Source organism: Pleurodeles waltl, chromosome 4_2 (assembly GCF_031143425.1).
Source record: "Pleurodeles waltl isolate 20211129_DDA chromosome 4_2, aPleWal1.hap1.20221129, whole genome shotgun sequence".
NCBI classification, from domain to species: Eukaryota; Metazoa; Chordata; class Amphibia; order Caudata; family Salamandridae; genus Pleurodeles; species Pleurodeles waltl.
Window position 1 is genome coordinate 742114926 of NC_090443.1, and position 26470 is coordinate 742141395.

Sequence of the window (26470 nt, forward strand, 5' to 3'; positions counted from 1 at the left end):
AGGTTTGACTTGCATGGATTCCCCAGTGTTTTCTTACCCAGAATCCTCAGCAAACCTCAAGTTTAGCTAAAAAAAATCACATTTTTCCCACCTTTCTGTGTGGGATCACCGCACTGGGACCAATTTTCTACCACCCAACGTTCCCCTCAGTCTCCCGGTAAAAATGATGCCTCACTTGTGTAGGTGGGCCAAGTGCCTGCGACAGGGAAGAGCCAAAAACATGTCGAAAGTGAGGGGGAACCAAAGCAGGTCCAAAAGGGCAGTTTGGAAAAAAAACATCTTTAGGCTAACCAGTGGGGCAGAATTCCCTTCAGTTTCCAGAGGGTTCCATCACAAAAACGTGGGAAAAATGTGTGATTTCCAGCAAAGTTGTAGGGCTTGCAGGGCATCGTGGGTAAGAAAATGGTGCAGGGTGCATGTGAAGCACACCACCCTGGACGCACCCAGATGTTTAGTTTTCCATTTCCATTTCCATTTATTTAATTGTTGTTAGCCTATCCGGCCATAATAATAATCACACAATAAATATCAGTCCATCACACTCGGTAAAAATCACATTGAATAAAACGTCTCAATAGAAAGGGAAAACAGTGCTTGAATTATTGATTTAACATGTGCCGAAATGTATCCGATTTGCCCTGCATTATCATAAAACTTAGTGTATAACCATAATTTGCATAAAACTTAACTTATTCTAGAAAAACATTATAAATCTAAAATTTAAATATCTTGTTCTGGCACAAGTCATTTGGGACCTTACGGTGCCTGCCAACCGTTTAGTAGAAGCCCAAGGCCTAACCCAGTTTTATAACACCCTGCACCGAGTTCCCAAGCTAGATAGCTATGGGATAACACGAGCAGTTATGCTTGTGCCAACTGTGGGTGCATTGATGAACGTAACTTCCATGCTTCCAATATATAAGTTGAAACCTTTGTCACAATGTGTTTCGCGTCTGATCGCTTACATAACACTTCCCCCTCATTGCACTTCCTAACTCCGTAGGATCTAAAAAGTGGACGTAAATACAATTTGCGGAGTTTAAGCGTGAAGTGACATAATAAAAGGAAATGGGAAAGTGTTTCTTGGCCGCCATGGAGACATGGGCAACATTCTAATCTACCCGGAGGAACGGGTTGCCATCTGTTGATCACCGCCATCACTGGTAGAGTACCCATGCGGAATTTAAAATAGAGAACCCTTTTTTCCTCCGGATAAATACTGTCTATGAATATTGCTGGTTTAAGCTCTTGGTTAAACAAAATGTAACGCTTAAATAAAGGGCTAAGTGTCTCACACATACTCTCAGTCTTTTGCTCCCAATATGCCTTTTTTATGACAGCTAAACTAGGCCTTCTGATTTTTTCTGGATGGAGCCAGAGGTCTTCCTGGCCGATAGCAGCCAGGGTAGTTGAGATGTGTTTGAACCAGGGCAATTTCTGATGACTTTGTAGCTTCATAATGTCCATAAGTACCTCTCTATATGGTTTGAGTTCCTCTTTTGCCCAAATACGGATCCAGTATCTTATTGGAGCCAGAGCAATGCAGTCCTCAACCTTTCTCATTTGTAGATCAATTCTTATTGCATTCATTGGTGTGGCATTGCCTAAACAAAGTAAACGGCGTAAAAAATGATTCTCGATTACTTGAATTGATGGAGTCTTTCTGAATCCCCAGATCTCTGCGCTGTAAAGTGCTGCTGCTTTTGCTTTTGTTTTGTATGCGAGCAGTGCAGAACTCACAGAATGGTTGCCTGTAGCTTTTGCAAATCTGAGTACTGCTCCAGCTTGTTGGGCCACGGAGATGCTACTTTTATAAATTTGTGGTTTCCATGTCTGTTTTCCGTCCAATCTGCAACCCAGGTAATCATAAGTAGCCACTCGGGCCAAAGGCTTGATGTTTGCCCTAAAGGTCGATTGCATCGTCTGTTTTTGGTTAAGAATCATAAACTTTGTTTTCGCCTCATTGATTACCATGCTCCTTGAGGTGCAAAATGATTCGAAACCCCTGAGTAGTCGATGCATTGCTATCTCCGTTCTTGCCAGTAATACAGCGTCATCAGCAAAGAGCAGGATAGGTATACTTTCATTGGCTAGTTTTGGCACATCCAGATTTAATTCCCTCAGGTCTTGACTTACTTCATTTATATAACAGTTGAATAAGGTTGGGGCCAAGACACAGCCTTGTTTTACGCCTCGCTCGATTGGAATTTCTGCCGTATAATCATTTCTCGTAGTATATCTGACCCTGGCAGTATTTCCTGTATGCAGTAGAATTAACAGCCTTAAAATCTTTCCCTGTATACCCATTTCCGACAATAACTGCCATAATATTTGGCGGTTTACGCTGTCAAAGGCTGTTTGAAGATCCACAAAGACCAGATATAATGGACAATCTTTTAGGGTGGCGTATTTAGCGCAGATCATGTTTAGCTTAAAAAGTTGATCTGTTGTACTTTGGCCTCTTCTAAAACCAGCTTGATGTGTTGATATTAAATCTCCATCCTCTAGCCATTGGTCTAGGCGCGACTGAATCATTTTGGCAAAAAAAATTCCAACACTATCAAGCAGTGAGATAGACCTGTAATTGCACACCATGTCCCGAGGCCCTTTTTTGTGAATTGGAACAATTATTGATTTCTTCCAAGAAGTAGGGATTACCTTGTGGTGCCAAACACTGTTGAATAGACGGGCTAGAGCAGGTAGCCATAACGTTAGCTGGTTACGGTAAGCGTCTGAAGGGATACCGTCTGGGCCTGCAGCCTTGTGCGGCTTTTGGAGGAGAATAACTTGTTTAATCTCTTTCTCACTGAATTCCGATATTAACTCCATTGCACATGGAATGGCATGGGTTACTTGCATGGAATTTGTGCTGGGGAATTAGTTAGGGACTAGTTCATTCTGGGTTTCATTTACCGATCTAACAAGTGGATTTGAAGGTACTGCATAGGTCTTTTGAAGTGGATGTTTAGTTTTCAGATGAGTCTAGGTCTCGTAGATTTTTCTAGATGGCAGCGTCCCTAAATCCAAAACGTGCAGACCTCACTATTCCAATTGGGACGATTTTGAGAGTTAGACAAGCCCTCATGGCCCAAATGTAAAACCAAAACCAAAAATAATAAAATGTCCTCTTGCTTGTCGTGGGATAAGATATTTTAGTGTGCGGGGGAGAGCTGAAAGACTGTTACCCCCTTTAGTTGGGGTGGAGGCATGCCCATACTGGTTGGTAGCCACCACCCCACTATTTTTTTTTAAATTCCCTGGCATCTAGTAGGCTTTCTGCCCCCCCAGGGAGTGGATCGGGGTTAACTGCCCCATCTGCCCACCTCTGGGCAGAACAACTTTGGCCCCATTTATTTGGGGTGGGGTATGGCCATACCCCCACCCTCTTTTTTTGAACACAAAATCTTCCCTGGTCTCTGGTGGGCTTTCTGCCCCCCTTGGGGGAAGATGGGCCCTTCAAAAATAGGCTGATGGGCAGATATGGCCAACAGTAATGTGCCCCCGTGGGGAGCGACCCTTGCCCAAGGGGCTGCCCCCTCAAACAAAACACGCACATACACACACAACAATCCCTGGTGCCTAAGTGGTTTCTGCCCCCCAGGGGCAGATCGGCCTGATAAACATAGGCAGATCTGCCCCCAAGGGGGGCCGGAAATATCCTAAAATAAATGTGCACCCCAGTGGAATGATCCTTGCCTAAGGGATCGCTCCCCTTGCGTGAAATTGATGCAAAAAAATAAAAATCCCTGGTGTCTAGTGGTTTCTGCCCCCCTTGGTGGCAGATTGGCCTAATAGAAATAGGCCGATCTGCCCTCAAGGGGGCAGAAATGGCCTAAAATAAACTTGCCCCCACAGGGGAGTGACCCTTGCCTAAGAGGTCGCTCCCCATTTGTAAGAAATAAAAAAAAAAGAAATCCCTGGTGCCTAGTGGTTTCTGCCCCCAAGAGGGGCAGAAGTTGCCTAAAATAAATTTGCCCCCCAGTGGAGCGACCCTTGCACAAGAGGTCGCTCACCTTCATTTTTAATGTTAAAAAAAAAAATTACCTGCCGTCTAGTGGCTTCTGCCCCCCTGGGGGCAGATCAGCCTCATTAAAATAGGCCGATCTGACCCCGGGGGGCAGAGAAGGTCTAATAATATATTGTCCCCCTGGAGAGTGGCCCTTGCCTAAGGGGACACTCCCCGTATGCATAAATCCAAAAACATAAACAAAACATCCCTGGTGTCTAGTGGGCATTTCTGCTGCCCGATCGCACCACGTTCGGGGAGCAGAAATGCTCAAAGAGACATGAAAGGAATGGAGAGGCCTTTCCTTTCCTTTCATGACTGTGCGGTCCCCTGCCCCAGGATCGGGTCTCCGATCGCGGTGGAAGCCATGCTTCCAGCGCAGTGGGGGCGGCCACGGATGAGGCCAGTGTGCGATCGCACGCTGATGTCATCAGACGTCACGGGGCGGGTGTGGAACGGGAAGCAATTCCCCTTCTATCCCTGCCCATGGGTGGTGCGAGGGAGGCTCATGGGGGGAGTGCTAGCGCTCCCCCCATGAGCCGGTCATTGGACGTAATGGTTACATCCTTGGTGCCTCAGCAACGCAGTCAAGGACGAAACCGTTACGTCCATGACAGGGAAGGAGTTAATGGCTAGGAGTCGGTGAAGAGAATTAATAACAAGGTTGCCAAACTGTTCAGATCACGTAGGTTGGCTGTCATTCCACATGGCTATATTCAGGGGGAGTGCTTCTCCTTTCAAGATGGGCATTATCTTTCACAGGTTGGGAATGATATGTTGTTAGAAAACTTCCTTGCCTAGTTGGTCCACTGCCCTTGGTAGGAGAGCGACTGTGGGAGACAAGATAGCCGGTCTTCTATACGTGACTTGCTGGGTAAGATCATGATAGGTGAGACAGTTAGGTACCTTTTTCTTACCTGAGCAGAATGGCAAAGTAATGGGATCCTCCAAGGGGTGCTTGCTGGGAATTGAAGATGACTTCCAGGGGCGCGGGGTTGCGAGTGGTCGCTGGCATCTAGTCCCTAGGGCCACCCACCCACGCATGCATGCATGAAGGTTTTGAAACTAGAACTGGCCCTTGGGGGGAGTAGAGTCTGAGGGTGGAGGGTAGGTATCGTGGTGGGTAGTTGGGTCCCCTGCACACGAGTACACCCAGGAGAATTTGGGGAGGGAGTAGGATGGTCCTGTATGGAAAGCATACCCCTGGGCCTTCTAGCCATGGGGTGGGGGGGCACAGGGACTGGGTGTCACCTTAGGATTCAGTGATGCTCTCATACGCAGTCACTGATTTTTGGATACGCAGGAACTGACTTTAGTTAATGCTAGGAAATCTGATGTATTAGCGTACTCTGTTAAGGCTAGGCATCTACAAATATAAATTATTATGTAAATATGATGGGAGTTACTGCATAAATATTGTTGATTGATGGTTGACGTATATGTTGTAAATAAAATAAGGCTGTGGGTTTACGACCCCTAACCCAAGAATGTGAATTGTATTGTCTAAGGTGATGTGGTATCATGCGGGAGGTCGGTTTTGGGAGGGATTTGGCAGGAGGCCTCGGCAATACCTGGCCATGTGGAGTGGGCGCTATTAAGCCTGACACTGGTCGAGGGTGGAACGGTAAGCGGCAGAGGGCAAGTTGTTGAAAACCAAAGACAGCAGCAGCAGAGAAACTCACTGGCATGTGCTCCCCTTCCACTTGGTGCAATAATACAGCTAGCCAACTTTTGCAGAGGAGTGATGAGAGATAGGGCTGTGGAAGAAGCCAAGGAGTTGTTGCCATGCTCCATACAACAGCAAAACTGAAACCTGGTGGACTGGATATAGCAGTGCACCTGCTCCGGGAGCATTCTAAGATGGAAACATTCATATGCAAGAGGAAAGCAAATAAATTCTGTAGCCCCACCAGAGAGCACAATCCAGAGGAATGTGGAGGAGACAGGAGTCAGCTAAACTTTGGCTAACTCTTCTGGATTTTGAATGACCATTTAAACCAGCATTGGTGCCCCCCACGGGCAAAATTCTGTGTACTGTGAAAGACACACAACCTCGCAGTAGAATTCTGAATGAAGATTTTATGTACTTGTAGTAACCTCCCAGATAGAAGGATACATAAAAGGAAGTGGCTTTAAAAAAAAAGCAACAAAGACATGTTTGTTTCCTCTAAGAGGCTTGATGAAGGCAGACACATCTGCAGCAATCCAGGAGGCTCAACACAGAGAGTATTCACAGAAGTGTGGACTCGCAAGTGCCACTCGTCAATTGGACATTGTGTGGATGAAGAAACTAAGTGAATACGATGGCGAGTCATATGCTTTGGAGCGGTGAAGGGGGTGGCATCAGAGAAGCCAGAGACCCCACTGGGGGAAGAGTGGCAGAGAGAACAGGCGCTGAGCAGCAAAGATCTACACTATGAAGGAATGTATACCGAGAGGTCTCTTTCTACATGGAACCTCAATGTCCTCAATGGATCTGTAGACGGGGAGGATGGCAAGAGTTGGGAGAATGTCAGACAAAGTGAGGACCAATGGATCTCTTTACTTGGAGCTACTACCTACTACCCTCTAACTCTAGGTTCTGGAGTAGCGTGCTACTAACGTAAAGTGCTTCAATGCCTCAAGTGTAGTAAGTGCTATATAAATACAGTTTATAATCAGGAAGACACATCACACATTTTTCTAAGACATGCTGGTTGCGAGCGTTTTACCTGGACCTAAATTTCTGATCACCTGTTTGGACACGTTCTCGAGCCACCCTCATGTGACACGAGAGCCTGGAAAGCAATCATCTGATTGCGAGTAATGCACTTTAAACTCGTGAAAGCATCACACTAGGGGCAGGATTGTGAGAGCCTGCAACAAGAATGCACTGACAATAGCGCACCCGGCCTGCGCCCCAATTTACAATGCCCTAAAGTATTTCCCCACTCCAGTTGTTTGTTGTAAACGTTCCATGGTGTGTGTGTGTTTTGGGGGAGGGCCAGGAGGTGTGGGGAAATTGACGCATGCATGCAGGTTTTAATGTGTGAACAGCCCTGGGAGAGAAAATTATACTCTGTAAGTCAACAAAACCGATGCCACTGCTCACAGCGACCTCTTACATGTACATTCACGCCCCAAGGCTCACATCTTGTGTGGGAGCTCACTCATGACGCAAAAGATTGAGTCAGCGCACTTACTGATGGTAAGATATGCGCATGCAGTGCTAAACTGCGCCACGCCATGTGAGCTTCAGAAAATGTGGCACATAGGCCCTCCACCACCGCCAGGCTACCACTGACAGGCAGCCTGACGATGGCGGAATTCTTCATCCGACAGGGCAGCGCTCTCCGGATGAAGAACCCTTGTTCCGCCAGCCATTCCCTGGCGGTTTCACCACCAGGAAAAGGCTGGCGGAAGGGGTACTCCGGGGCCCCCGTGCACAGCCCTGTCGCGCAGGTTCGGGCAGTGTTCTGCAGAACAGGTGCTGCTGCACCCACCGCACTGCGGCATTGACGACGGCTCCATCTGGAGCCGTCGTCAATGTCCTGGCCCAGCCTTCCGCTGGCCAGCCCAGTGGAATGTTTGTTATACGGCCGGCAGGGTCTCACAGGGTCTCAAGGGGGCTGGCGGTCTATGTTGGAATCCCGCCGTGTTCATAATGAACTCCATAGTCTCTGTACAACCGCTATGTTTATCCGGCTAACCTCTAGTTAATCATATAGTTAAACTTACCTGTAATAAGGACCTCCCACCAATTGCGCAAACTCCCTCAGTCAATGGTGGCATGTTGTTTTCCTTAGGGTCTTTGATAAGTGACTTTGCTATACATGTCTCAGATCTATATTTTATTAATTTTGTACATTGCTTCTAAAAACTGAAGGTGTACGGAGTCCTTTATGAAACCTCATTATCTTGAGGAAGTGAACGAGCGGGCCACAATAGGGTTTTTGTACCCGCTGAAGAGCCTGGCATGGTGCTGTGGGGGAACAGTTAAAAATGGCAATTGAATGGCGATTGCTAGGACATGCCCGTTTAATTTACTGTGCCCCTGATACTTTGTGTATAGAGTGAGCTCCCAATCACCCTACCAGCCAGACAACAACCTCACTATACTTGAGCCCTAGCTGGCAATCGTGATTGGCAGCACTACACTCTTTTCAACCTCTAAACCCAACCACAGCTCCACTGGTGGGTTTTTGTTCTTAGCGCCTCGCCCCTTTCAATCCCGTTCCTCGATACAACGCAAACCTGTGTGTAAACCCTTATTTTTGTTACCAGTCCTTACCTCTACAAGCCACACCCCAAAGGAGCACCAGAACTACGTGCAGATATTAGTGGCACATAATCAGACTTGTGTTTGATCAATCCTGTGAAACTCAATCTAATGATCACATGGCCATCACTTTTCATATCCATGTGGACTACACACCAATAGGCAACTGTTTAGAAGTTGTACTTGCTGAATCTCTATTGCCATGTGTTAGATGTGCCACATTACTGATTATTTAAATCACTTGTTCTTAACTTGTTGTCCAAGTACCCTTGGGGGTAAACAAGGCCTACTCAAAGGGTCCACAACTGTTTACAAAATTAAATAATATTAAATTCGTCGTCTAAAGGAATAAAGTACATACAAAGAAGTTACCAACATTGCAAAATCTCATTTTTTTATTTGTGATTGTGAAATATAGAATAAAAGTTTTAACATTTGAGCATTTGTTTGCATATACTTGATTTTACATTTTTATGTATTGTATTGAGGTCCAAATCATAGAAATTGCTTAGGCTGGGGGTTCCAGGCTTCCAATAAGGGCATAGTGTGGGTCCCCGGATTCCATTAATGATTCAGTAGGGGTCCACAGAAGTCAAAAGATTTAGAACTGCTGATTTAAAGGACTTCAGTCAATGTAACCCACAACTTACTTGTTCTGGAATAACAGAAGGCAGCTGGAGACCCCCACCCCATTTACCACAATCAACCTAGCACTTTTAGAATGCATCTAGCATACACATTCATTTTAAGATTCGAAATAACTAAATGAAGCAGCCAACAAAAATTCTGCAACTTTGTATCAATTTCATTAGCAAGTTTGATGTTATAGTGTTGCTATTTTTGTTCAACTTCATAGTCCTGCAGGATTCAAAGCAGCTAGGACAAGAGTAGCACACACTTGGGGTCACATACATGCAGTGCACTCTAGAACCAGAGTAGCACACATCTAGGGTCACATGCATGCGGGAGCGTACGCTATGACACACACCTGGAGTCACATGCATGCAGTGTATGCTAGTACCAGAGTAGCAACCACCTGGGGCCACATGCATACAGTGTATGCTAGGACCAGAGTAGCACACACCTGGACTCACATGCATGTACCTTAGTACCAGAGTAGCAGTCACACCTGGGGTCAGTCACATGCATGCAGTGTATGCTAGGACCAGAGTAGCACACACACCTGGGGTCACATGCATGCAGTGTACGCTAGGACCAGAGTAGGACACACATCTGGGGTCACATGCATGCAGTGTATGCTAGGACACACAACTTGGGTCACATGCATGCAGTGTGCGATAGGACACACACCAGGGGTCGCATGCGTGCAGTGTACGCTAGGACCAGAGTAGCACACACACCTGGGGTCACATGCATGCAGTGTACGCTAGGACCAGAGTAGCACACACACTTGGGGTCACATGCATGCAGTGTACGCTAGGACCAGAGTAGCACACACACCTGGAGTTGCATGCATGCAGTGTATGCTAGGACCAGAGTAGCACACACACCTGGAGTCACATGCATGCAGTGTACGCTAACACCAGACTAGGACACACATCTGGGGTCACATGCATGCAGTGTATGATAGGACACACAACTTGGGTAACATGCATGCAGTGTGCGCTAGGACACACACCAGGGGTCGAATGCGTGCAGTGTACGCTAGGACCAGAGTAGCACACACACCTGGGGTCACATGCATGCAGTGTATGCTAGGACACACACTATGAGTCACATGCATGCAGTGTACGCTAGGACCAGAGTAGCACACACACCTGGGGGCACATGCATGCAGTGTACGCTAGGACCAGAGTAGCACACACACTTGGGGTCACATGCATGCAGTGTACGCTAGGACCAGAGTAGCACACACACCTGGAGTTGCATGCATGCAGTGTACGCTAGGACCAGAGTAGCACACACACCTGGAGTCACATGCATGCAGTGTACGCTAGGACCAGACTAGGACACACATCTGGGGTCACATGCATGCAGTGTATGCTAGGACACACAATTTGGGTAACATGCATGCAGTGTGCGCTAGGACACACACCAGGGGTCGCATGCGTGCAGTGTACGCTAGGACCAGAGTAGCACACACACCTGGGGTCACATGCATGCAGTGTATGCTAGGACACACACTATGAGTCACATGCATGCAGTGTACGCTAGGACCAGAGTAGGACACACATCTGGGGTCACATGCATGCAGTGTATGCTAGGACACACACCTTGGGTCGCATGCATGCAGTGTGCGCTTAGACACACACCAGGGGTCGCATGCGTGCAGTGTGCCTCTGAGCTCCGGCCCCGCACAGGTGTCACGGCTGTACAGTCATGAGGTAATGGCAGACACACTCTTAGTGCTGACTAGACAAGACCTGAGCATTGTGCTTTCCATCAGTGACTCAGTACTTTTCCCGCTTAGCGGCGATATGAATCACTGTCAGGCGGATCAACCCATTATTAGCTGGGGGAGTGAGACTGTGGTGGGGGTGGCTGCTGACTCGGAGGGGGTATGAAAGGAGAGAGGTGCTGCTAAACAAATAATAAATTCAATTTTAACTCTACAAATATTTAAATAGCGAAATACCCTAAAAATACAGCTCTGTCCAACCCCGCCTCTCCACGCCAATATAAACCCCTTAACGGCACCCTCTCCAAAACCACCCCCTGCAAAACGAGGCTCCCAACGCATTAACTACAAAACACTATAAAAACAAGTCTATAGTTACACAAGTTATACAAAACACGTTATCATCCTTCTGTAGTGGGCGTTAACGAAGCAGCAGGTGCACAACGATGGAACGAGGGGAAGAATATATAAGGACTCCATTAACAGGGTCTTAAGTATGAATTCATTAAACTAAAGTCGCATCTAAAGACAGAATACCTACGTAAATGAAGAACCAAAACGCACAAAATGTCCTCCACCAACCACAACATGATGGGGCCAGAAAGGTAAAGAACATTGACTGTTACGAAAGACCTGTACAGTAGCAAATAATTGTAGCCTAAGGGCTAACCCACACTTTATCAGAGATGGCAACTAATGAACCGGGACTGCAGAGACGAGAGCTGCGGTGGATTGCGCAAGCCATTTCTGATGTTTAGGAAGTAGTAACTGGAGCCAAAGAGTCGACGGACACCCAATAACAACAACAGAGATAACTGGGCAGATCACACTTCCTGTTTTCCTCTAATCAGATGCTTGGCAATGTAGCCCAGGGGGTTAATGCAGCATCTGCAGGGCTTTTTTTGTATATCCTGGAGATTTCAAGTAGGAATCTCGGCAAGCTCTCTGCGCATTTCTTCCTTCATAGTCAATAGGTAGTCACATCAAGTTGAGAATTAGTAATACAATACACATTAACAAGCGCTACTTGGAAATACAAGTTACTATTAATATGAATGTAAAGAGTCCAATTTGGTTACTCTTTTCAATGAGATCGAATACCGCAAAAAGAAGCATTGGGAAAGCCAACAGGCCTTGCCTTGGCAAAGTGGTGCAACGGTTATTTTGTCATTTCCATTCCAAGCATATGCAACAAAAGCACATAGAACATAAACGAGAAAGAAAACATTTTGCTGCCTAAAGCTGGTGGCTATATGCTGCCTATTAGGCAGGTTTAATGCGAACAGGTAAATAAAACTTTTGTTCCAATGCCCATCGCAGGACTCTTATTTGCACAAATAAAATGTACTATTGGCTGTGAATTACGGCAATCTGAAGACACACTTTAACCACACAAGGATGACAAAAACAAATAATGAATATAAAAGAAAGAACAATTGGAAAAGTTAAGCATGGACCCAATAATCCCGGCACTAAAGTGCACTTCTTTTTAGGCAGATTTAGCATGTGAACCAAATGTGATTGACAGTTGAACAACCCGGTGGATGAGGGGAACTGACCCAAAGCTATACGTATACGTATATATACGTATTTTTCATTCGTGAATTGTTGGTGGCATGAGGCTATCGAAACACTTAAAGCTGTCACTAGGCCAGACCTAAAAAAGCAACCTGGAATGTAACCGCGGGGTTATAGGATTCCTTGTCCTCAAACTAGAACATGCATGTGCATGTTTCATAAATATGCCTGTGCGAGCGCGTGGCGGTAGGCGAATGTGCGTCCATGGGGGGGGGGGGGGGGTCTTCGGTTGAATAAACGGGGGCAAACCAATGTTAAATTCAGCAAGATCAAAAACAGGTCCTGAAATGTAAATGTGAAGCACATCCGCTGTCTGTCAGAGGTTATCTAGCACCAGTGCAGCAGGTGCTGTGGCACCAGGGTAGAGGGTGTGCCAACGATTAATGGCTGCCTTTTATGACTGCCAATCCAGAGGTGGGGGCCCAGACCCTTGCTGCCCCTTCTCCCTTTTCCACCTCCGCACTGTGGTAGCTCGCCTGAGGAGGAACAGGGCAGGAGAGCAGAACTAATAACTCAGTAAATATTCAAGTACGGTCATGATGTAACTACAGTGACCTCACCACTTAGCAGTGACCTTCATCACTCCTGGGGCCATCATCTCCTCACATTCCTTACTATTCAATGTGATGCACGTCACATCCTGGGAGGGGGGCGAGGGAGTGGCGCGAGGAGGGAATGCATGATTTACTTCATGTAAAGGTTTAAGGGCATTAATCACGAAGAGAAGGTCGGTGGTGGCCCTAGCCGTGAGTTATAGGGGTGGCACACAAGGGGCCCCAGATAAATCCTGTGGGGCCTCCTACAGCGGGTGATTAGGACTGTGCGAGTGTGCGTTCATATACGCACAAAGAAATGTAAACTTTTGTAACACAGTGTGGATTAAATATTGCTACTGCCTACGAAAGGAGCCAGGCCTTCCGAGTGTCTCAATCACTCGTGCTGTTCCCACCACTCTCTTCTGCAGTCTCTTGGTTAGAAAGGGACACTCTTTGTGTCCTCGTATCCTTTCTGAAACACTCACGCAGCAAATCCCACCCCTCATCTCTCTTCAGCGCCCTCTTTTCACTCCCTGCGCCACCTTCCTCGCGGCCCCTTCACCCATCAGCCCCCTCACACACACAACGCACCCGCCCACCCGCAGCCACTGCATTTTCTTCACCTTTCACCCAGGCAATGGTTTGACAGCTGTGTACCTCCTTCGCGTAGCATCAGGGCCTTTGGAATTATGCGGCAGGGAAGGACCGAATGAAGCAGCTGACTTGACTAACGTATGCGGCAAGAAAAGACAAATTACACTGTATAATGCGGCACATTTTGCAATATTCTTTATTTTGTCATTTTTACTCATGGTAACACTATCTGGGCAAAGATTTCACCTCATTAGTACCCGTTTAACAACCAAATGCTGCAATTACCATATTAAAAATGACTAGTTAGCTTTTGCAAATGACCTTCCACTGACCGGGGAACAGGCTGCCACGTTGTTATTAACTTTTGATCGCTTTGAGCTAGGAATATTTTTTTTTCACAAACTTTGCAGAAAATGTCACTGAAAGAGAACCACTTAATTCCAGTAGCCCCGCATAATCACAATTTATCCTGGTCATTGTTCTGTGCACTCTGCGGAGACGCCAAGGATTGGATGAGCATTTATTCCAAACCCTTAATGACCCTCTGACTGTGAGAAAGTTGGTAGATCTCCAGAGCTCTCACTGTTGGCCCACCCCCACCCTGAATTCACACAGCTACATAGGAGCGGCTCTTTTCACACTATGCATGAGTAATAAACACGTTTTATGAAAAAAACTGCAGAAACACCCCATTTTGGAAAAAAACAGATACTTGAATGCAAGAGTAAGTAAAACATGAGATGTAAACAGGAGCAACACACCGCTGTTCCCAGGCTGAGAGGGCGTGACATGAGATGTAAACAGGAGCAACACACCGCTGTTCCCAGGCTGAGAGGGCGCGACATGAGATGTAAACAGGAGCAACACACCGCTGTTCCCAGGCTGAGAGGGCGCGACATGAGATGTAAACAGGAGCAACACACCGCTGTTCCCAGGCTGAGAGGGCGTGACATGAGATGTAAACAGGAGCAACACACCGCTGTTCCCAGGCTGAGAGGGCGTGACATGAGATGTAAACAGGAGCAACACACCGCTGTTCCCCGGCTGAGAGGGCGCGACATGAGATGTAAACAGGAGCAACACACCGCTGTTCCCCGGCTGAGAGGGCGCGACATGAGATGTAAACAGGAGCAACACACCGCTGTTCCCAGGCTGAGAGGGCGCGACATGAGATGTAAACAGGAGCAACACACCGCTGTTCCCAGGCTGAGAGGGCGCGACATGAGATGTAAACAGGAGCAACACACCGCTGTTCCCAGGCTGAGAGGGCGCGACATGAGATGTAAACAGGAGCAACACACCGCTGTTCCCAGGCTGAGAGGGCGCGACATGAGATGTAAACAGGAGCAACACACCGCTGTTCCCAGGCTGAGAGGGCGCGACATGAGATGTAAACAGGAGCAACACACCGCTGTTCCCAGGCTGAGAGGGCGTGACATGAGATGTAAACAGGAGCAACACACCGCTGTTCCCAGGCTGAGAGGGCGCGACATGAGATGTAAACAGGAGCAACACACCGCTGTTCCCAGGCTGAGAGGGCGCGACATGAGATGTAAACAGGAGCAACACACCGCTGTTCCCAGGCTGAGAGGGCGCGACATGAGATGTAAACAGGAGCAACACACCGCTGTTCCCAGGCTGAGAGGGCGCGACATGAGATGTAAACAGGAGCAACACACCGCTGTTCCCAGGCTGAGAGGGTGTGACATGAGATGTAAACAGGAGCAACACACCGCTGTTCCCAGGCTGAGAGGGCGCGACATGAGATGTAAACAGGAGCAACACACCGCTGTTCCCAGGCTGAGAGGGCGCGACATGAGATGTAAACAGGAGCAACACACCGCTGTTCCCAGGCTGAGAGGGCGTGACATGAGATGTAAACAGGAGCAACACACCGCTGTTCCCAGGCTGAGAGGGCGCGACATGAGATGTAAACAGGAGCAACACACCGCTGTTCCCAGGCTGAGAGGGCGCGACATGAGATGTAAACAGGAGCAACACACCGCTGTTCCCAGGCTGAGAGGGCGCGACATGAGATGTAAACAGGAGCAACACACCGCTGTTCCCAGGCTGAGAGGGCGTGACATGAGATGTAAACAGGAGCAACACACCGCTGTTCCCAGGCTGAGAGGGCGTGACATGAGATGTAAACAGGAGCAACACACCGCTGTTCCCAGGCTGAGAGGGCGCTGTCTCTTCTTGCTGACTGCGCTGTCGCCAGTGGTGGTGTTCAATGGGGGTGTGGGCGAGCAGGACATTTCAAGATCAAGAAACAGCCCCTCCGGGCTCCACTCTACGCTACATACGTTCCCCATGATGGGACTGACGGCCACTTGATAAGATGGAGGGCCTGATAGTGGCTCTCAAGTACAAGTTCTAGTGAAAGCAGACAACATCCAGTGCTTAATTTGTAAATAAAAGCATGCCCAAAGTCCTTCTCTGAAACTAGCAGCTGCTGCATTTAAATGTGCAGCACGGAATCCCGAAGCCATCTCGAGCCTCTTTAATTCATTTTCTGCCACTCACTGCCCCTACAGCTCAGTCTTGCAGCTTTCTGTTTGCTCCCTTTGTGATATTCTCTTCCTCCGTCTTTCCCATATGTGTCTTTTCCTCGCAGGAAATGCTTGAGGCAGAAGAATAAGTGCCGGCCCTCAAAAATAAGTGCCGGTTCCCAACACCGGAAATCACCGGCACACATTAAGCACCGACAACATCCGTTTTTGAAGGGTTCTTAGTACGTGTGAGAAAACCATGAAAATTAGACCTGGACCATTGAGCCTCAGTGAGGCAACACCTGAGCAGCGAGAGGACATCCGTAGGCTGTATACTGATAATGGATTGCAATGACGATGAGTGACGTCATGACAACAGGGCTCGAGGATAGGGCTTGAGTATTGGAGTTAATATTCCACTACCCCATGCCTGCCAGGTCACCTCCTGTCGTACCGCTGTAGGGAGTGCTGACACTTCACTGGATCTGCCGTGGCCTCCCACATTTCTTATTGAGGAAGAGATTACCTGATGAACAGAGGCCTTGCGAGGAGGGAGAACAGAAGCGGATCCGGGTTACAAGGCGCTAGAGGCAGGTCACAGTAGGTTAGTGTGCATGGAATGTACTGCTTTGCCATGGCAGGTTGACACCCGGTGGCTGGGTGAAGGGGGTAGGGGACTGGCGCATACCACGCAGTGCCCAGTTCTTGGATTACTGAAGTAAAATGTAGAAGAGAATCCTAGCGAAGCTTCCCTCATGGGAAGAGGCTGGATGTGAGCTGGGAAACGCACAGGCTTTGATGGAAGAGCAGAGAGGAGGCAAAGGGGACATTTGGACATTCCTGTGTGCTGCTTGCAACGAAGCCAGCCTGTGCGAAGCAAAGGTATAACTACTTGTTTCAGAACCTCTCTCCCAAACTGCAGAGAACTTGTAATATCACGGAATATGTTTAGCACCGATACAAAAGGAGGTGTATATTATAATCTTGGGAGCAGACATACAGTTGTTAGAATGCATGGCTGGTAATCGCTTGGAAGTCACTGCTGCTGATGGCCTTTGAGTTTTCTGGGCAGGATGGCCTGGAAGTAGCTAGAAAAGAGCCACAAGCCTCCTTAATATCATTCCAGCTTCTGGACTTGTACTGTGCAATTAGAGACGCGGGAGTGAAGAGTGATGTGTGAAGACAGGTGCATGCATTCCTGTGAACAGACCCTGCGGACGAGCTGCTGTATGGTTCCTGCAAGCCTCCGTGCACTCACACTTTACTCCTGCCTAGTAGACCTATCAAGTGCTGCCACGTAGGTACCCGGGCATCCTTGATGCAGAGGGCCCAGTGTCAGGCAGCAGATTTAATTCCGCATCTGGAGGGATGTCAAGGTACCCCTTTGGAGAGGCAAAGGGCCGGCTTATTGAAAAGGACTGTTATAAAGATTCAGACGCGAATAGCAAATTGGCAGCCACCAGGTCTGATTCTGAGTAAGACCTTCTTTCTGTTCAAGGGCCTTATAGAAAGGCCTCTCCTATTAGACAAGTAGGTACAATGGCCCTTAGAACCCGGATGCGGTCACTGGTCCGCGCCGCTCACGCTGCATCCACGAAAAGGCTGAGGCCTGATCTGGGGGGCACTTAAATACCCCCCAACAGATACGGAGGCCTGATCTGGGGGGCACTTAAATACCCCCCAACAGATACGGTGGTGCAGGAGTGAGCGGAAGTGATGCTGGATCGCCCCCCACCCCCCAATACTTGCTCTTCCAAGCGCCAGGGCAGCCAACGTAGGAGCAGCGATAGTGGCCTGGGCCACAGCGGCCCCGGGTCCTAAGCACTGCGCCCGCCCAGTTGTCATAGGAAGGGTATGGCGGGACAGGATGTTGATGGAGTTGCTGGTATTTATTCTGATGGCTTGAACCTAGTTCCAACTGTAAATATGGAAATGTGTAGGGCGATGAAAGAACAAAAGACTGGCTTCAGGCCACTGGCATATTTTGTAGCTTTTTTTGATTAGGGTGTATTTTGGCTTTCTTTAAGATTAGCAAGTATTAGTTAGGCCAACATGTAGATGATAAACCACACAATGAATGGTATGGCTGTGTTTGAAGTTCCTACCCTCAGTCCCCTCGAGTTAGAAAATCCCTATAAGAGTTCTTTAAATGCAAGAGCCCTGCTCTGGGTGTTTACCACTCACGCACTTCGAACTGTATTATTGCCACGACCACTGGAACTATGAGATTTTTTGTTTGTTGCATTTTCCACATACTTATGAATTTGCCCCAATTGCTACATAATCTATTATCTACCTCATACAGATCAAAAGTTACTAAAAACTCAGTAATATGTGTTGCCACACAGTGGAAGGCCCTTCACAAAGGCTGACTAGTCGACTTTCTGTTGCTCATTGCTGTGTTTGGGTGTTAACTGGTACTATTGAGGTGAAACATTTCCCTTGACAGTGTTAACGTGAATAAAAATGACAAAATAATGAAGCAATACTATCACAAATGGTGTTACATTACGCTGCATAATTCGTCTTTTCTTGCCACATAATTAAACACTGACTCATAACGTTGTTCTCAAGTGCCACATAGTTCCAGTGGCCCTGATTAATGCTGAATGCCGGAAGCGGAATCCAAACCTCATGAACCATTTAGCTGCCTCTGATGCGTGAGGGTCAGTTGAGTACAAACCACAATCGAAGCTTTGGCTAACCCCAAAGGCTGCAAGAATGGTGACTCGAATTCAGGATTCTGACAGCACAGAACGTTCTCTCCAGTTGGAGGGAAAAAATCAAAATGTAAAGAAGGAACAGTTGTTTCTTGCAAAGCCAAAACTAGAAAAAGTGCTTTATAAGAACAAAGCCCGCTGCCCATCCCTAACAATTCCATACAGATGACAAATGTAAGCCAGATGTTGTATACGTGCAGTGATTCATATTAAAACAAAACCTGCCGAAGAGTTCCCGAGGCTGCCATAATCAGGTGTCTTTAAACCCTGCTGCAGAGATTGTGCATTCAGATCTGGTGAAAGGGCTCCCAGATTTAATTTACAAAAGGCGATCTCTGTCCCAGCCCGCCTAATCGGTGAGCTGTGAAGGATTTGCATTTCACCTTCTAAGTCTGATCACATTGTAGCTACCACAGAGCTTACAGCTAAACACCCTGTGAACTGCTGCCATCAGGTATTTGCAGCAGAAACTCACCCTTAGGGAATAAGATGCCTGGGAACTGTTTCAGGGTCACTTCTAAGACGGGTGGTAAAATAAGCCTGGCACCGGGTTCCCGCCATCAGGCAACAGGATATATCGACATACTTCGTAAATTAAAGTGATTGGTTCCTCTTCTCTCCCCTCAGTGGATCTCTGACCCCAGATGAGAAGGGGTGGGCTAAGAGAGAGGACTGCAGATGGAGAAAGGGCTAATGCAAAGTTCTACCACCCTGCTCAGGGCTCATAGCAGAGGCCATGTCATGCCAAAGAGATGCTCTAGCCCTGCTCTTCTCTCAATTGTTTGACTGGAGCCTTACATAGGTTTTTTGTCTCTGTTCTCGACCACACAACAAGTGTTTCAACCATCATCTTGTAATGTTGGCGGGGAGTGGTGAAATGAACACATACTCTTGCTTTCTCTCCCTCACTCTCGCTCTGTCTGTCACAGGACCTTTACTCCTCTTCTTCTGGATCACCAATCGGCCTTAGCCATGAGTTTTACTTTTTCTCTGGTCCATTGCAGGCTATGTTCTTCTTTTCTAGGTTGTTCCATTACGGGGCCCAACGTTTCTTCTGGGCCACTGCAGGGCCAGATTTTCCCCTTTTTTTGTGTCACTACTCGGCAAACTTCTCCGCTTCTTCTGGGCTGTCTTGGTGCAAGGCTCTTCTTTACTCTGAACTTCTACTGGGAGACTCTTCCCTTCTTCTACGCAGCTGCGCACCCTGTTCATCTCTCCTCTTGAGCCACTGCACGGCCCAGCACTTCTCTTCTCCTGTGGACCTCTCCCATCAGCCCCTTCCTGATCTTCTGTCAGTTGATATTGGTTGATTCGCGGTGCTTTGGCTGTTATATGCTCTCAGTGCCTGCTTGCTCTGGTGGATGGTAGCATGCAGCAGTGTAAACGAATGTGATCCAGATAGCTGTGCAGCCAAGCTAGGCAGCGAGACTTGATGCAAGTTTGCTGCTGGGCTGATGGCAATCCCAGCTCTCAGAGTTTGTGCCGAGATCATGGTATGAATCAATAAGGTGCTTCAGCCTCCTTCTTCCTGGCTGTGCTAGGCTGAGCTCCTCTGTTGGAACATCTATGCAGGGTCTGTGGCCCTGGATGAACTCCTGGCTTGTGCATCTTGATGCAAGAGGGCCTGATAACCATGTGGTGGTGGAAACCAACTCTGGAACGATCTCTAGAGCTTGCCAAATGGTTGGGGTTTCGGTCTGAAGTAAAGTACCCCCACACAGAAGTGATTATTGGCAGAGACATTTTTCTAGGGTAACACTGATGAGGTCTGGATTGGAGTGTAGCACGGTAGGGTGATCATCACTGGGCGCATGAGGGACTCCTTGTCCCTTTGGGACAAGGTAGAGGTCTCGTGGCCGGCAGTGCAGCCTTTGGGTGAGTAGTGCCCCACCGCAATACTTGGGTTGACGTGGAAGCCAGGGCACAATATCTTTAGGGGTTGAAGTGCAGCAGAGGCCAGAAGGCAGGAGTATTTGGTCTGCCACGTGGTTGTGGGTAACAAGCACGTGGTGGTTCATTGTAATCTGCTTACTGTTTTTAAATTTCTGTTCATCCTTTCTCTTTTTCCTGTGTTCTTCAGGTCAAGGATATGAGTAGTGTCAAGTGCCTTTGGGGACAGGAGACTTTTATGGTCTTATGGGCGATGGTGGTGCCAGGATCACAGCATGGCCGGCCCGGCAAGTGGGCAGTCTCCGGGAGGCTGGAGCCTTAAGAGGCCGGTTTTTACAACTGGAGGCCAGGTTCAGTCTCCTCGAGTGGTGGTGCACGTTACACTACCCTGGCGGCAACTTGAAAGAGTTGCTCTGCTTCTGGTGTGCAGTAGCCGTCTGCATATGGGAGCTGAATTTATAATTTTTGCCAGGGCTGTTTTAAATTCCCAGTCCACCCCTGGGTCAAATGCAGGTTAAAGTGGATACCGTGGTGAAACAGAAGTTAACTTAGCCTCTTCTTTCTTTCAGTGCAGAAGTGCTGCGGGTGTGATGAGCCAAGCTTTTGCCTTGTGCATGTAGGCTGGAGTTGGGCCTTGCATTTGGCATCACCAGTATCCGTCTCCTTATCTCGTGTGGTGGCATTCACTGATGCAGAGCCCTTTGAGGTGTACTTGATGGAAGGGCCTTTCATTGTAGACAGTAATGTGTCCCTCTTCTCCCTGGCAGCCATTTTTCACCCTGCTATGGTGGGTGGATGAACACTGGCATTACAGATCCGGGGCAGAGGTTTAGATAACAGCACAGGTAATTTCCAGCTGGTCCTCGAGCAGGAAAGGACTGGGTGGCCGACTTTACTTCAACGACCTCTCGAGGCAGAAGTACTTGGAGATATTGTGCTACAGCCCGACCATCTTACCATATTGATCATATGCCAGGGTGAGATTCTGCTGTCTCATACCATTGTGTAATGGTGGCAGCTGTGAGGCTTGGTGCCATTATTCCACTGAGTGATGGGATGCTGCTATCAATTTTGGAACCACATGATCCAGTCTACTGAGATACTGTCATATTATGCCTTTGTCAGGCCAACTGTGATATTTGCGACTGTTACAGTGTGATGATTGACAGTTGAGACTGATTCTGCCCCATCCCTATGGTTCTTTGAGGCATGAGGTAATTAATCACCCGTCCAACTTTAGCTTCAGGCAGTCAGCCTGTGGCTGCGGAACCACTGCTTTGGCTTTCAATAATCTGGGCAAACTGGCAGTGAATCGCTTTTAGTGCAGGCCTAAAAGCCATGAGTGTGCAGATCTTCATATGCTTCTTCCTGGAACACTCCTTCCCAGGTTCCTGCAAAGCCTACACATTGAATGATATATAAACTTCTACAAAAACAAAGAGAAAAGCAGGCGAGTTCCATCATCTCCGTGACTTCTGATGAATAAAAGGATGAAGAAAAAGTATTTTTGCAATCAAAATTGTATTTGGAAAAATAAAACCAGAAAGAATAGAAAGCAGAGTGCCTAATAGTAAACGAGTGGGCTATAATCAGATAGCGGCCATTTTCTCATTGCTTCCCTCGTGGGAGAGCTGCGCCTTCGCCCCCCGCATGGCCCACCAATGCAGGCTGGCAATCCCTGGGAGCCTGGCAGCCGGACGCGGACGGCCTGTTGTGCAGAGCTGTGGAATGAATGCATAATTCAGAAGGATTCGGTCATCAGAGGGAGACCGGGGCAGGCAGGGAGCGGCGGGGCCTAGCGCGGCAGATTCCAGCATTCTTTTTGTAAAAACGTTTGATTATCTCCTCGGCTTCTGGAACCTGTTGACCACAAGCAAGTCAAAAAGAGCCAACAGTGAATTCAGCAACTAGTCCGAACAAGAACACACCAAATTACACCCCACCGGCCAGCTCGTCCCACAGACTTTGGGAGCAGGCATGTACCGGCCTCCTCACCGCAACGCACATTTTAACTTGTTTCTGCAGCCAATCGTTAAAAAAACACAATCAAAGCAGGTCCAGCCTTAAAGCACGGCAACAGCCCTTTCACTAGTGGGTGCGGAAACATATATAGAGGAACACCACTGTTGCTTTAAAAAAGAAAAAAATGGCAAAAGAGGTGATGACCGGACTCAATATGAGGTCCCCAGAAAAAACGCCATCAGCAAAAGAGGCAGTACTCTCCCTACAGCATGCCTTTGTGTTTGTGGGCAAAAGCAAACAGTGTAAATGCTATAGCAATTAATACAAAACTACCAACGATAATCTTTCTGTTCATCGTATGTACATTTTTATCTTTCCTCCCCCATCGGGGCAAGGAAAGGCATTTGCTGCTGTCTGTGGCACTCTACCGTGCCAAACTGCTGCCATCATTCTAAGGGACAACACGGTCTAGCCCAGTGCTTAATTTGAGGTGATGGTTTCAGAGGCTCGCCCCCGCACTTAGCTGTCAACATTGGCACTTATGACTTTCTGTCAAATGGTGGCGCTGTTTGTCCAGTTTAGAGATCAGCATGACAAAAGTTGTTTATCAATTCAATATACTTTAAAAGTGATTAATACCCATCGCCCAAGCTATTCTTATAGTTTTAGGGGCTTGGAATAGTCTGAATTGTCACACTTGTAGGTGTGCGATGTTTAGTAGTTGTGTTGGATCTGTCACTGGCAGAGCTGGTAGGGGCAATCGGTGGTGCACGCAGCAGTGGCCTCCTGATGAGGGCCCTGGTATTTTATTTATTTATTTGTTTTACAAATTAAGCACTGACAACTGCTTTCATTAAACAACATTGTACCAGACCCTCTGAACCCTCTGGTCTTTCCAAGCTTCCACTATCAAGGTAAACAATACAGTAGGTTAAAGTTTGTTACCTGAAGCTGGGCCTTTCGGGCTTCTTGTCCTTGGGAGGGTATTCCTCGATCACGTCTTGCATCAGTGAGGTTTGCACCCTCTGCGCTTTGGAGAAGGGCAAGGTTCCCATGTAGCCAAACATGTCGTAGGCGCGGACAGGGGCAGCACCCTTCTTCTTCCTGGGGAGAGTGCCATGGATGCACACATCCTGGTAGGCGTCTTGGGGATGCTCGTCGTGGCGGGATTTGCTGCTCAGAAGGTCCATCGACGACGCCAGTGGGAATTGGTGGTTCGTTTGCACGTTTCTGTGGAGACTGGCAAATTTTCCCGCCGCCATCCTTCCCCGGCTCTAAGGAGAAAGAGAACAGAGAGGTAAACTAAAGTCTGACTAGGAATAATGACTTTCTTCACATCCAGGCCCTTACCTGGAAGCTAAATTGTGACACTTAGGAACCCCCAACATAATTTCACATGATAGATTTTGCCAACACCCCTAAGGCTTTGTTTTCTCAGTGCACCCCCTGATGGTTCAAAGCGAAGCAGTCTGCAGATAAGGAAACTCTTCAAACCAGGTAGATTAGAAGCGGAAATGCACCCTGGGCTGGCAGAGAGAACTGGGATAAACGTGTAATTAGTTGAAGGTCGTGTTGTTTATCTCATTTACTTTGATTTCTTATAATGGGCCGGGTGGGGGCGCACATTTAAAGAATCAAAGAGAAATCTGGGAGCATTAACCGAGGTCAAACAGTCATTGAGAGCGTACAGAGAAGCGGCAATTACCGGGCCAGCGCATTCATACGCGGGCTACAGTGCCTCGATAAGAGATTACAATGTTTAACCCACAGCGCCGCATCATTTGGTTCTTTCAAAAGCAGGCGGAGGTGGAATTCAGTCGTAAAGAAGCGCGTGAAAAAAGTGCTGAAACAATTCCATGAAGTCATCCTTCTTTGGCTTCTGCTGGGTAAACATAGAATCACTGTGCCACTGGCTGTTTCACGACTGCTATAAAGTCACTGAACCGTCTGCAGGAGCAAACAGTGAACCCTTTAACACCGAGCGAGTGATGCACGGTTCTATCACTGTTAGAGGTGGCGAGTTGCAGATCAGGGCCCAGATACTCCCGAACCCATAAAATCCAGAGCACTATAGACGTGGCTAATCGCCCTTCGTCTGTACATTTATGATGGGGGACTGTAAGAAAACAGCGCGTAGCCTTTGTTCTCTGTGTTTGCAGAGGCCTCTGGGAATGCCACTTGAACTCTGACCGAGGAGCACGTGCCCTGAGACATGTGCACCCTGCAGTAGGTATGAGCACGGAAGATTGTGGATTATAAGGCGCACCCTGACCTATATTTACAAAAGCCATTAGAGTTGGGTCCTGTCTGGAAAGAGTACAGTTTGAAGTTCCATGATGCAAGAGGAGCTGCAGAACCCCTGTACCTGTCAGAACGGTGGAAGGCTTAGATGCGTGGCTGAATATGTTGGATAACTGAACGAGGAGGACTATGTTGATAAGGTAAAATGGGAAAACAGGAGTGAAAAGACATGCAGTGATGAAAAATGAAGGATTCAAGTGGGCAAAGTCCTCAAGCTAAAGGGAGCACTGGAGAGATATAGGAGTTTGGAAGGAAAAGACTCCCGAAAGTAGGTGTCCTACCATGCAGACGTCAGTATAGAGCCTTTTCCGTGTAGCATGTGGATCTCCTCAAGTCCGAGAGAGGAACTGACTTTAGTATGTCACAGTTAAATCAGGTCACATTGGAATGAATATCTAAAGGGATGAATGATTGATACATGAGTTTTGTTACGACCGGACCGTGAACTTGAAGATGATCTGAAATTATTCAATTTAGACAGCGTGATTGCCGACTCTGAAAGAAGGTGTGCTCACGTGAAGGAGTGCTGCACCTGCAGCTGGCTCAGAAGGGTGGAAAGGTACCAGGATCTAGAATCACACTCAGGTGGAGGGCTCGTGACTCTCACAGTTGCTGCCCTTGTGACTATCTTCTTTGGGAGGCTGTAGACATTCATGGTGGAAAATGTGGTCCTAATCTGAAGATGCCAGGTTCCTCAGACTATATTTCCTAAAGAGGTGGAAAGTTAAATTAACAAGCATTTGGAGCCAGGAAGATCAAAGAATGCCCTGTTATAAGGCAGTCTTTAGTAACCTGCCCTTTCCATCTGTGTGTTGCCCTTGTACCCTTTGCTGCTCCATTCAGGATAGGAGCATGCTTAAGTAGAAAATGTGTGTCTTAAAAAAAGTGACCGGTTAAATCATATTTCAGATCGAATTATTGCATTGTTTAAGAGCATAGATAGTGCGTGCCCCTGAACTTTGTGGCGCCCTCTGCTGAAAGCAGGCAGAAGACCCCACTCGGGGTACAAAGTGTCAGCTGTAAAAATAGGAGCACCATGAAAGCCATGGTGAGGATGTTTACACAGTCTGACAGGACACAGAATCCATAATTCGTGTGTCAAGGTCTGGTTTGAGTGGGAGAGACCACCCTTTCAAGCTGCAGCCATTGGGTGCTGCAGGACCCACATTCACTGTCTTTTTCTGGGGAGCCAACCCTTGGCACTGTAGCAAGCCTGCTGGCTGAGGCAACAGTTCAGAGGTGTGGGGGTTCCACACGTGGCCAAGAAAAGATGTAAGAGTGGGACACATACACTTAGTGCACAATATCTATTGCTCACTTACTAGGGTTCCATTTCTCACCATACGTCAACTCAAATAGCATGGCGAAGGTCTCTGGAGGAAAGCCCCCAGCTCAGTGAACCTCAAAATGAGTACTGTTGTGCTGTCGCAAGGGCATGGAGAGCTCTCATCTAAAAAGGCCTCAGATGCATATAGCAGCAGAGCCCACGCACGAAACTTGGAATCACCCACCCTTTGCTTAGAGTTGGTGATGATTCCTTGAGGCACCTTCTGAACCAAATAGTACAAAGGCTCTTTTGTTGAACAAAAATGCCCCCCACGTAGCAGTGTGGGGTGGCAGAGGAGGCAGTCTCCCTAGGAGAGTGACAGGTGGTAGATCCAATCCTGATTTAGACACATACCTGTGTTTTTCCCAGGAACCACAGAAGAGATGAGAAGAACCGCCCACAAGTGGAAGCTTGGTTTTGCATTTGAAGATCAAAAGGCCCCTTTTC

At 47.8% G+C, this 26470-nt stretch overlaps 1 protein-coding gene across 2 annotated transcripts in view; it reads right to left on the reverse strand.

Moving 5' to 3' along the window:
* Positions 1-26470, reverse strand: part of BCAR3 (BCAR3 adaptor protein, NSP family member) — a 167645-nt gene that overhangs the window by 123379 nt on the left and 17796 nt on the right. For both annotated transcript variants that reach the window (XM_069232382.1, XM_069232383.1), the window contains exon 2: positions 23341-23669. In XM_069232382.1, coding sequence (XP_069088483.1) covers positions 23341-23657 — 317 coding nt within the window. In that variant the 5' untranslated portion in view covers positions 23658-23669. The remainder of the gene's footprint in view (positions 1-23340; positions 23670-26470) is intronic.